The sequence below is a fragment of the Zalophus californianus genome, chromosome 10 (genome assembly GCF_009762305.2).
Source record: "Zalophus californianus isolate mZalCal1 chromosome 10, mZalCal1.pri.v2, whole genome shotgun sequence".
Taxonomy (NCBI): Eukaryota; Metazoa; Chordata; class Mammalia; order Carnivora; family Otariidae; genus Zalophus; species Zalophus californianus.
Genome location: NC_045604.1, coordinates 106,230,504 through 106,240,301, shown reverse-complemented (window position 1 = coordinate 106,240,301; position 9,798 = coordinate 106,230,504). Strand labels below are relative to the sequence as shown.

At 55.8% G+C, this 9,798-nt stretch overlaps 1 protein-coding gene across 1 annotated transcript; it reads left to right on the top strand.

The window, feature by feature from the left end:
* The first annotated feature begins 1,561 nt into the window (after positions 1 to 1,561).
* On the top strand, positions 1,562 to 9,595 carry TRIM56 (tripartite motif containing 56). The gene is given in 5 exon segments (XM_027611828.2): positions 1,562 to 1,601; positions 2,097 to 2,233; positions 2,440 to 2,567; positions 2,692 to 3,013; positions 3,015 to 9,595. Coding segments are annotated over 2 exon segments (2,316 nt in total). The 5' UTR covers positions 1,562 to 1,601; positions 2,097 to 2,233; positions 2,440 to 2,567; position 2,692; the 3' UTR covers positions 5,010 to 9,595.
* Positions 9,596 to 9,798: the final 203 nt, after the last annotated feature.

Below are 9,798 nucleotides of genomic sequence, written 5' to 3'. Positions count from 1 at the left end.
TCTGACAAATGGTTCCTGAGTGTGCACAAAGAAGCACACACGGAGGCCATACGCATGTGCAGGTGTGTGCGTACATTTGTGGACACACCTGTACCAATACGTCCTTTTGTTGGCTGGGCTGTCTGGTCTGCAACATTCACGGACCACCTCCACCTTCTGGAAGCGCAACATTCCCCGGCGTGGCTCCTGTGATCTTCTCTGTCTTGGATCTTCACCGACTTCTCTGACCACTACTGCTCAGCCTCCTTCACGCCCCAGTCCCTCCCTCATGGCCCTTAAGTGTCTGGTCCCCCATAGTGCCATCTCAACTCTGCTCTTCTCACTTTGGGCACTGTTGAGGGATTCATCAAAACCACAGAAGAGTATAGAAAGGTTACAAGCCTGGGGGTCGCCAGCCTCACCCTCCCTTCTGACCTCCAGACCTGCAAAGCCTGCGCTCCTTCCTTCGCCTCCCTCCCTAGGGCCCGTCACCAGCGCTGGGGCTTCATGGCTTTCAATGATAGCTCCCAAATAAGGATCCCATCCTCCACCCTGCTCTCTGTGCTGCAGCCATGCGTCAGCTCAGACCCCTCCACTTTCTCCCTGGACCCTGCTGCCACAGTGAACTCTCCTGGGGTCACTGTGAACAGAGCGGTGCATACACGGATAGATACCTAATAAATCAACCATTGTATCTTAACTGTAGAACTTAAGTGGTAGGTGTATTAGTGTTTGTGGCAATTCCTTCCACTTCTGTGCTTCAGACTTTTCATAAGATATCGGGGGACATATCCTTCACTGATGTCTTTTGACTTTTTGGATAAAACTCAGACTCCTTCATGGAGAACATAAGATCCTCTGTGATCTGGCCACTGCCTCCCTCTATAACATCATCTGCTGCCCCTCATACATGTCCCCTTCCCATAAACCATCCCAAATTACTTGGAGCCACTGGGAAGGGTTGGGGTATTTCATTCCTCTATACCCACGGACTTGCTGTTCCTGATTCCCAGAATGTTCTTCCCTGTGTTCTTCCTCCCAAACTCCTGTGTGCCCTTCAAACTCATCTCAAGCAATGCCTCCTCCAGGAAGCCTTCCCTAAGCCAGTTCCAAAGCTCCTCATCTGGTTGCCATGCCTCTCCCCTGGCTCAGCAAAGGTCTGTGGCGTGAAGGGCCCCACCTAGGAATGGCTTTGTAGCTCTGCTGCCTCACCGGGAGACCCGGCCCCAGGACTCGGCTCTGAATCACGGAGGGTCTCTAATTTCTCCCCTCAGAGGAAGTGTCCTCAGGCAGTTCTCTGCGTGTGCACGACAAACACACTTGGCTGGCTGAGCGGATCCGACGCTAGATCCGGACAGGCCAACCCGGGGAGGCCCACCGAGCCCCGGGGCCTGCAGGAGGGGCCCCGCAGCCAGGGGTGGAGGCCCCCCCTCCCAAGGAAGAGGTCCAGGCTGGGGTAGGGAAGAAGGCGGGGCCTGAGGCCGTGCAAGTCTGTGTCCCGGGCTGGGGACGGAAGTTGCTGAAGTACCATTAGTTTCAGTTTTGTTTCTCTCTCAGGCACCCAGCCTCAGCCGCGTCCAGGCCTCGGGGGGGGACCCCCACTCCCCGTCCTGGAGCCCAAGGTCAGCTTAGGCTTGGTAAGGAGGGCCGGGGAGGGCAGATGAAGGAGGAGCTGAGCTGGAGGGAGTGGGGGGAAGGAAGCGGGAGGAAGAGGGAGGGGGAGGGGAGGGACCGGGAAGGCGGGAGGAGAGGGGAGGGTGCGCGGGAGCACCCCACCTCGCCCCACTCTGGGACCAGAGGCCTGACCTGACCTAGGAAAGACCCCCCTCTCACTCTGTGGCCTCTCCCTCCAGTCCCCAGAAGTTTGGGGGGACCCCCCTCCCACCGGCAGTCTCTTCCTGGAGGATTTTGCCACTGTGCTGGCATCTGGCGGTGGGGGGGAGTCACAGATGGACGCACACAATTCAGAGGCTTCTAGGAAAGCGAGGCCCCTTGCAGCAGGACAGGCAGAAAGGCCTCTAGGAGATGAGGCACGGGGCCTGGTGACCCCGAGGTCTAGCAGCTGGAAGGACAGCAGGGCAGCCCCCTCCCCACAGCCTTCCTTCCTTCTGCTCCAGAACCCCTACCGAGGTAGTCCGGCAGGAAGTAGAGCCCGCTCACCCCTGATGCTGCTCCCAGGGTCTAGAAGAAGACCTGTGTGTGGGGCTGCAGGAACTGGGGCCCCCTTTTCCTGCCCCAGCTGCCAGGAGTCAAGGTGACTCTGCCCACCTGGACCCTCCCCTGCGTCCCTTCTCTGCCTGCCCACCCCCACCCCCTCACCCCCCCGCCCCCAGCTGGACCTCAGCACTCCTCACATAGGCCTCAAACCATACTTGCTACAGGGCTGCCAACCCCAGGGTGCTAATCATTACCCTGTCCGCTCCCTAAGGCTGGGCTTCTTGGTCGGGTCCTTTCTCACAGTACTAGGCACCAGGCGGTTACTTTTTGTCCATTTGCTGAATGTATGCACCGAGCAGGGTGGCTACGTAGTTTAAGAGCAAGCGGCCACAGGCCCTGGGAGACCAGAAGAAGATTTCCTGGCCATTCAGGTGAGATCCCCAGACTTGGAGGGGCTTGAGGATTGGGGGCGGGGGGTGGAGAGGCAGGATGGCAGGCTGGAGGGGCCGCGGGGGAGGCCCTCTCTGCACTCTGATCCCGACCGCTTGCTTGCAGCATGGTTTCCCAGGGATCCTCGCCCTCCCTCCTGGAAGCCCTGAGCAGCGATTTCCTGGCCTGTAAAATATGCCTGGAGCAGCTCCGCGCCCCCAAAACGTTGCCCTGCCTGCACACCTATTGCCAAGGCTGCCTGGCCCAGCTGGCCGACGGCGGCCTCCTCCGCTGCCCCGAGTGCCGCGAGACCGTGCCCGTGCCGCCCGCGGGCGTGGCCGCCTTCAAGACCAACTTCTTCGTCAACGGGCTCCTGGATCTGGTGAGGGCCCGGGCTGGTGGAGACCTGCGTGCGGGGAAACCCGCCTGTGCACTGTGTCCCCTGGTGGGGGGGGGCGGGCACCGGGGGCCCGGCCACAGCCCGGTGCCTGGACTGCGCGGATGACCTGTGCCAGGCGTGTGCCGATGGCCACCGCTGCACCCGGCAGACCCACACCCACCAGGTGGTGGACCTGGTGGGCTACAGAGCGGGTTGGTATGACGAGGAGGCCCGGGAGCGCCAGGCGGCCCAGTGCCCCCAGCACCCTGGGGAGGCCCTGCGCTTCCTGTGCCAGCCCTGCTCCCAGCTGCTGTGCCGTGAGTGCCGCCTGGACCCCCACCTGGACCACCCCTGCCTGCCACTGGCCGAGGCCGTGCGCGCCCGGAGGCCCGGCCTGGAGGACCTGCTGGCTGGTGTGGACAACAGCCTGGCCGAGCTCGAGGCCGCCCGGATGGTGGAAAAGGAAGCCTTGGCCCGGCTGCGGGAGCAGGCGGCTAGAGTGGGGACCCAGGTGGAGGAGGTGACCGAAGGGGTCCTCCGGGCCCTCCTGGCCCAGAAGCAGGAGGTGCTGGGGCAGCTACGGGCCCACGTGGAGGCTGCCGAGGAGGCCGCCCGGGAGAGACTGGGGGAGCTGGAGAGCCGGGAGCAGGTGGCCAGGGCAGCGGCCGCCTTCGCCCGTCGGGTGCTCAGCCTGGGCCGCGAGGCGGAGATACTCTCGCTGGAAGGGGCGATTGCCCAGAGGCTCCGGCAGCTGCAGGGTTGTCCCTGGATGCCTGGGCCGGCCCCCTGCCTGCTGCCCCGGCTGGAGCTCCATCCTGGGCTCCTGGACAAGAACTGCCCCCTGCTACGGCTCTCCTTTGACGAGCCCCAGCTCCAGAAGGACAGTGGGAAAGATGAAGCGGGAAGCCAGGGAGGGGATGAAGCTCAGAGCCGCACGCAGGGTGGAGCCAAGTTCGAGAGACAAGGTGGAATCCAGCCCCAGAGCAGGGATGGAGCTTACACCCCAAAGGAGGACAGAGTCCAGACACCCCAGGAAGATGGAGCCCAGACTCCAAAGGAGGACAGAGCCCAGACACCCCAGGAAGATGGAGCCCAGACCCCAAAAGAGGGCAGAGCCCAGACACCCCTAGAAGACGAAGGAGCCCAGACCCCGAGGGGCAGCAGATCCAACAAGAAGAGAAAGTTCAAAGGCAGGCTCAAGTCAATTTCCCGGGAGCCCAGCCCAGCACCTGGGCTAAACCTGGAGGGCTCTGGCCTCCTCCCCAGGCCCATTTTTTCCTGCAGTTTCCCCACACGGATGCCTGGAGACAAGCGGTCTCCTCGGATCACGGGACTCTGTCCCTTCGGTCCCCGGGAGATCCTGGTGGCCGATGAGCAGAACAGGGCACTGAAGCGCTTCTCCCTCAGTGGTGACTACAGGGGCACGGTGCCCGTCCCCGAGGGCTGCTCCCCGTGCAGTGTGGCCGCCCTGCAGGGGGCTGTGGCCTTCTCGGCTGGCGCGAGGCTCTACCTCATCAGCCCCGACGGCGAGGTGCAGTGGCGCCGGGCCCTGAGCCTCTCCCAGGCCAGCCACGCCGTGGCCGCGATGCCGAGCGGGGACCGGGTGGCCGTCAGCGTGTCGGGCCACGTGGAGGTGTACAACATGGAAGGCAGCCTGGCCACCCGGTTTATCCCGGGAGGCAAGGCCAACAGGGGCCTGCGGGCCCTGGTGTTCCTGACCGCCAGCCCCCAGGGCAATTTTGTGGGGTCCGATTGGCAGCAGAATAGCGTGGTGGTCTGTGATGGGCTGGGTCAGGTGATCGGGGAGTACCGGGGGCCGGGCCTGCACGGCTGCCAGCCAGGCTCTGTGTCTGTGGATAAGAAAGGCTACATCTTTCTGACCCTTCGCGAGGTCAACAAGGTGGTGATCCTGGATCCGAAGGGGTCACTGCTTGGTGACTTCCTGACAGCCTATCATGGCCTGGAGAAGCCCAGGGTGACCACCATGGTGGACGGCAGGCACCTGGTTGTGTCCCTCAGTAACGGGACCATCCACGTCTTTCGGGTCCGCCCTCCTGATAGTTAAAGGGCTAGGACTGGGGAGGGACTCGGGGAGGGTAGGGGAGGGGGGAGGGCTGTAGGGAGAGAGGAGGGAGGCGAGGCAGCCGTGGGATGTGGTGGCTGAGGGCAATTTTCCCAGAGGGCAGGGCCTGGTACCCTTTCAATGTGAAGTGCCAAACTGCTAACCCCTTGTGGGGGGGGGTGCAAGGAGGGGACAAAGGGCGGTGGTGTGACCCCAGCTCTCAGAAGCAGAGGAGGAGGGGAGGAGGCGCCGGAGCTAACCGTGCCTCCTATTTGTGGGTAACTGCCTCGTCGCCACTGCCTTTATAGATCAGGTTTCTGAAATTCGTGAGTGTTCTTCGAAACCATTCCCAATGGAATGGCCCAGGGAGAGTCTGAGTGTGTTTTGGGGGGGAGAGGGGGGTTGGGGAGCTTTGGCAGAAGGAATCCGTGGAGCCAAGAAGGGCTCAGGTATGTCAGGCATGTGCCTTCTGGAAGAGAGCTGAGAACCCAGCTTCCCCTCAGACTGGAACAGGGAGATAGGCCAGGTTGCACGAGGCCTCGGATTTTGACACGGCCGCAGCCAGGAAGTAGAGGCTCCTCGGTTCATAGTGTCCCCCAGCAAAGTACAGAGAAAATCTGGCCTTCGTTTGGCTGAACTAAAGGGTGAAGGGATTTGCCCTCAGGTAGGCCATTATTGCTGAGGACAACAACCTTGCCCGAACCCTGGAGGCCAGGTGTGGGACTCCCGGGCCAAAGCAGCTGGAAAACCTGAGAAGTCAGTAGTGGGGCTGGGCTGGGTGGAGGAATGAAATCTGCTGGAGGTGAGCCGGGACCACAAGTCTCTTGCATGGGCCATGGACGTGTTGAGCCAGGAGCAGTTGCGTGAGGACCAAAGGGAATTTAATGTAGGGATCGTGGACGAAGGAATGTTCATGGGAACCAGAGGGATTTTGGACAAGTCCAGAGGGAAAGTGCAAGGCATTCGGAGTGGGGAAAAGAAACCCCTTTTCTAGAGAGGTCATTGTTTGTTCGTTGAAGTGATAGGGGAAATCGTCAATGTCAAGCAGACAAATTAAATTATATAGAAACTTCAAACGTTTGTGTAGCAAAAAATAATGAAAGATGAAAGGGAAACCAGTTAGGAGGAGGGAACTATGTAGAATTGGTCTGAGTAAGAGCTGAGCCTCCTGTAGAAACAGTGACCAAGAGATGTACTTGGTTCAAAAGACCCAACAGGCTGGCCCCCAGGAGGAAACACACACAGGCCAGCACCAGGAAACTATCAAATAAAGTCAACCCTTTGCATTTGCCAAAACTACAATGAAGGGTTTTGTCGTGGGGTGACAGACTCCCAGCGCTATGGAGCGCTGCTTTTTGGAGAGCCGTTTGACAATACTTGACAAAGGTAGAAAGAAATGACTATAAGACTAAGTTATCTCACTTTGGGGAATACATTCTGGGAAAATAATTCAAAAGAAAGAAAGTATTTGCACAGAGATATTTGTGGCCACCTCTATATCACAGTCATCGACTGGAAACTGCTTGGCTGTGGGGGACAGCCAAGTAGATTGTGGTCTATAAGGACCATGAGCTATTGCTTTCACATATGACAACTATGAAAACTATTTTGAAGGATATGATGCTATGTGATGCAATCATAGCAAAAAAAAGAGAGAGAGAGAGAGAATTTGGAATTATGACCACATCATGATAACCACAAGGTAAAATTATGTCTGAATAGTTATCGAGTGGAAATAGGTTCAACATTTGTAAATAGTGATTTGGGAGACTGGGTTCTGGTCCTTTCGTGCTGTTACTCATATATGCACATTTCTACTTCAGTTATAATTGACCATTAAATAACATGTATGCTTGAATATTTACTTCAAAAACATACACCTCTATAAATGATATTCGAGAATAGCTATTGGATTTGCAAATGAATATGTCAGTTAGAGCAAACGAGACCGTTTGAAGGAGAAGCAGGAGTCTGGAGAATTCCCAGCTGGCTGGGACCTCCGGCAGGGAGGAAGGGCCATCAGAGCCGGGGATGGGGGGTGGTGTGTGAGTGTGGCCTGTCTGGTGACTGACCGAGGAACCTGCCCTGGGGAGGTATGCAGAGGTCGGGGAGTCCTCCGGGGTGATCAGATCATTATGGAGTGTCCAAAAGACAAGAGAAGGTCTTGCTGAGTTCACCAACTAATTCAGACCAAGTGGTGTTTCTAGGAAACCAACTAGTACCGGGTGAGTTGTATGGGGGTGGGGACAATGTCTTCTCTTCTTTGCAGCTCTATTTGCAGAGAGCACAGTGATGGCTCATAGTAGGTGCTCAATGAACGTCTGTGAAAAGAATTTGTATCTAGAAAAAGCACAAGATAGCAATAAGACTCTTTCCAGAGGTTTCCCACCTCAGATGTCCAAACCCCAGCCAATCAAGTTGTCCAAAACCTTGGCTTGTGGGAAATCTCTGGTAGGGGGCACTGTGGACACAGGCCACCATATACCTCCCAGGGGGTGGCCCAGCTGAGTCACAAAAGAGATGAGACTGGGGTGTCTTGCTTGTGTGTGAAGGGGGACCTGGTGAGTCATAGGCTCTAGGGGATCCTATACCTTTGGGTTAGAAAAACAGTTTTGCAGAGCTGCATGGGAACCATGGGAATGTCCCCTGGCTGCAAGAAGAGAATCCCATAGATGCTTCAGAGCTATAGGGACCACTTTCCAGGAAGCTGTAGGGATCCTGGGAGGCCGGGCATTGGAAGATTGACGGAAGTACTAACTTTTCCTCATTAAGGGGCAGGGGTAGCAAGGCACAGAACACTGGCAAAAGGTGAAACGGAAGGAAAGTACCAGCATTGAGCATAATTTGGGGGTAAAATCCCTAGCACCTTAACCGTGATCTAGGAATCCTTCACAGCACGACGAGAAAGTTCTTGGTTAAACTACAGATGTTAAGAAATCAGGAACATCCTGAAAGATATAACCCCCCCACACACACACTCACACCCACATTTGACTATGACAGTTAACTTGATCAATCATTCCATTTCGTGTTTGGAACTTTCCAGGTTGTGCATATACTGGTGAAAGAAGCATGCCATTCGGGTAGAGAGAGAGGGAGTAGAAAACCTCTTCCACAGTCTTTGTGTCTAATAAAGGGAAGGGAATGAGGTAGCAGAGTCCTGGGTTGATCTCCAGCTCCTCCATGAAACAGCTGTGTGATCTTGGCTAGCTTCCTAACTTCTCTGAACCTCAGTTGGTACATCAGTAATACGGGGATCACAGTAGGCACCATGCCCACCTCTCGGGGTTGTTTGTGAGTACTGGGTGAGAAGCACGGAGAAGTGCTCAAATCCGAGGTATGGGTTAGGAACAAGCTTAGCTGACCTGTGCTGACCTAACACAGACTCTTCCACTGGCTTAAGCCTGCGTGGGGGTTATACGCACATACTGTGAGGTTAAGCTTAAGAAGGTCCGGGTAGCGTTGTTACCTGTTTCTCCTTTGGAGGAGGTGTTTTGTTTTGCTTTGTAGCAGTTATTTGAAGAAGCCATATGTGTAACTGTAGGAGCAGAAGGGACCAAAGGCCAGCTTGCTAAGACTCAGTGCTGTTCTGAAAGCCAGGTGAGAACCAGCCTGTGCCAATGAAGGACTGATAAGCATAGACACTTAAGAAAAGTTCAAAATGGCAAGCATGGCCCGATCTTTTGATAATTTAGAGGAAATATAATTTGGGAGGGACTAGCTCTCCTGTCATTGTAATCTTGTTATTACTGTATCTATAAAGCCATGTCATTCTAATACATGCTACAGAGGTAGAATTCCAGAAGGGTAGAGGTCTGAGAGGGAATTCGGAAATCTTCTGAGGAAATGGGTGAGGTTGGTGATCTGGGCTGGGCAGGATTTGATAGGTGGGTGCCAAGAGCAAGGTGTTTGACCATCTGTCTGTGACAGGGCAGCTGGCAACTACAGTTATCTTGCAAATGAAATGGGAGATTGGACAGGGCACAGAGGTCCACTTCGGGCGGGGGGGGAAGGTGGGGGGAGTGGTTTTGGACTAGCTGGGGTAGAGAGCTGCCAGGGTGCGTTCAAGAAGATGTTCCTAGCAGGAGAAAAATCAAGTTCAGATGCAGGCTTAGGAAAATAGGTAACTTGACTAAAGATAGCAGAACCAACCTGCCCAACTTGTTCGTGAATATAGTTTAATTAAATGGGTCAGGACAGGAGCAAAAATAGGTTTTCCAGGGACCACGGATGGCCTTTGATAGGAGAGTGGAGTAGGTACAGTGGGGTAAAGGCAGGACCTCACCTGAAGCCCCAAGTGAGGAGCCTTCAGGACCAGGTAGAGAAGGGCCTGTATATAAAGAGGCGATTAGGAAGGAGTTTTGGGGAGATTTGGGAAGACAACCTGACTTGTCTCCGGAGAAAGTCTGAACTGGTTGGCTTAGTAGCCAAGAGAGACGGGGTTGAAAACAGAATCGGGACCTCGGTACCCATGGTGTCAGCCCAGCAAAGTTTTCTTAGTTGCCTTGGGCTGAAGAATATGCGCGGGAAGCTTTCATTCCTTCATGTACTTCCTTTCTCCTGTTTCTTAATAAATTCTCTTGAAAAAACGTGAACCTTCTCTTAGATGGATTCGTGGCTGTGGGGAACAGTCAACACCAGAGAGCAAAGGGCCCAGATATCATGACTTCCCCTGCTGTCCTTGGGGGACACTACAGGAGCAGGGTGACCCACAGTCACCATCTGTTGTCCCCCCTAGTTCCCTCTCAACTCCTGCCTGTGGACAGAGGGGGCCTCTGGGCAGAGATGTGGA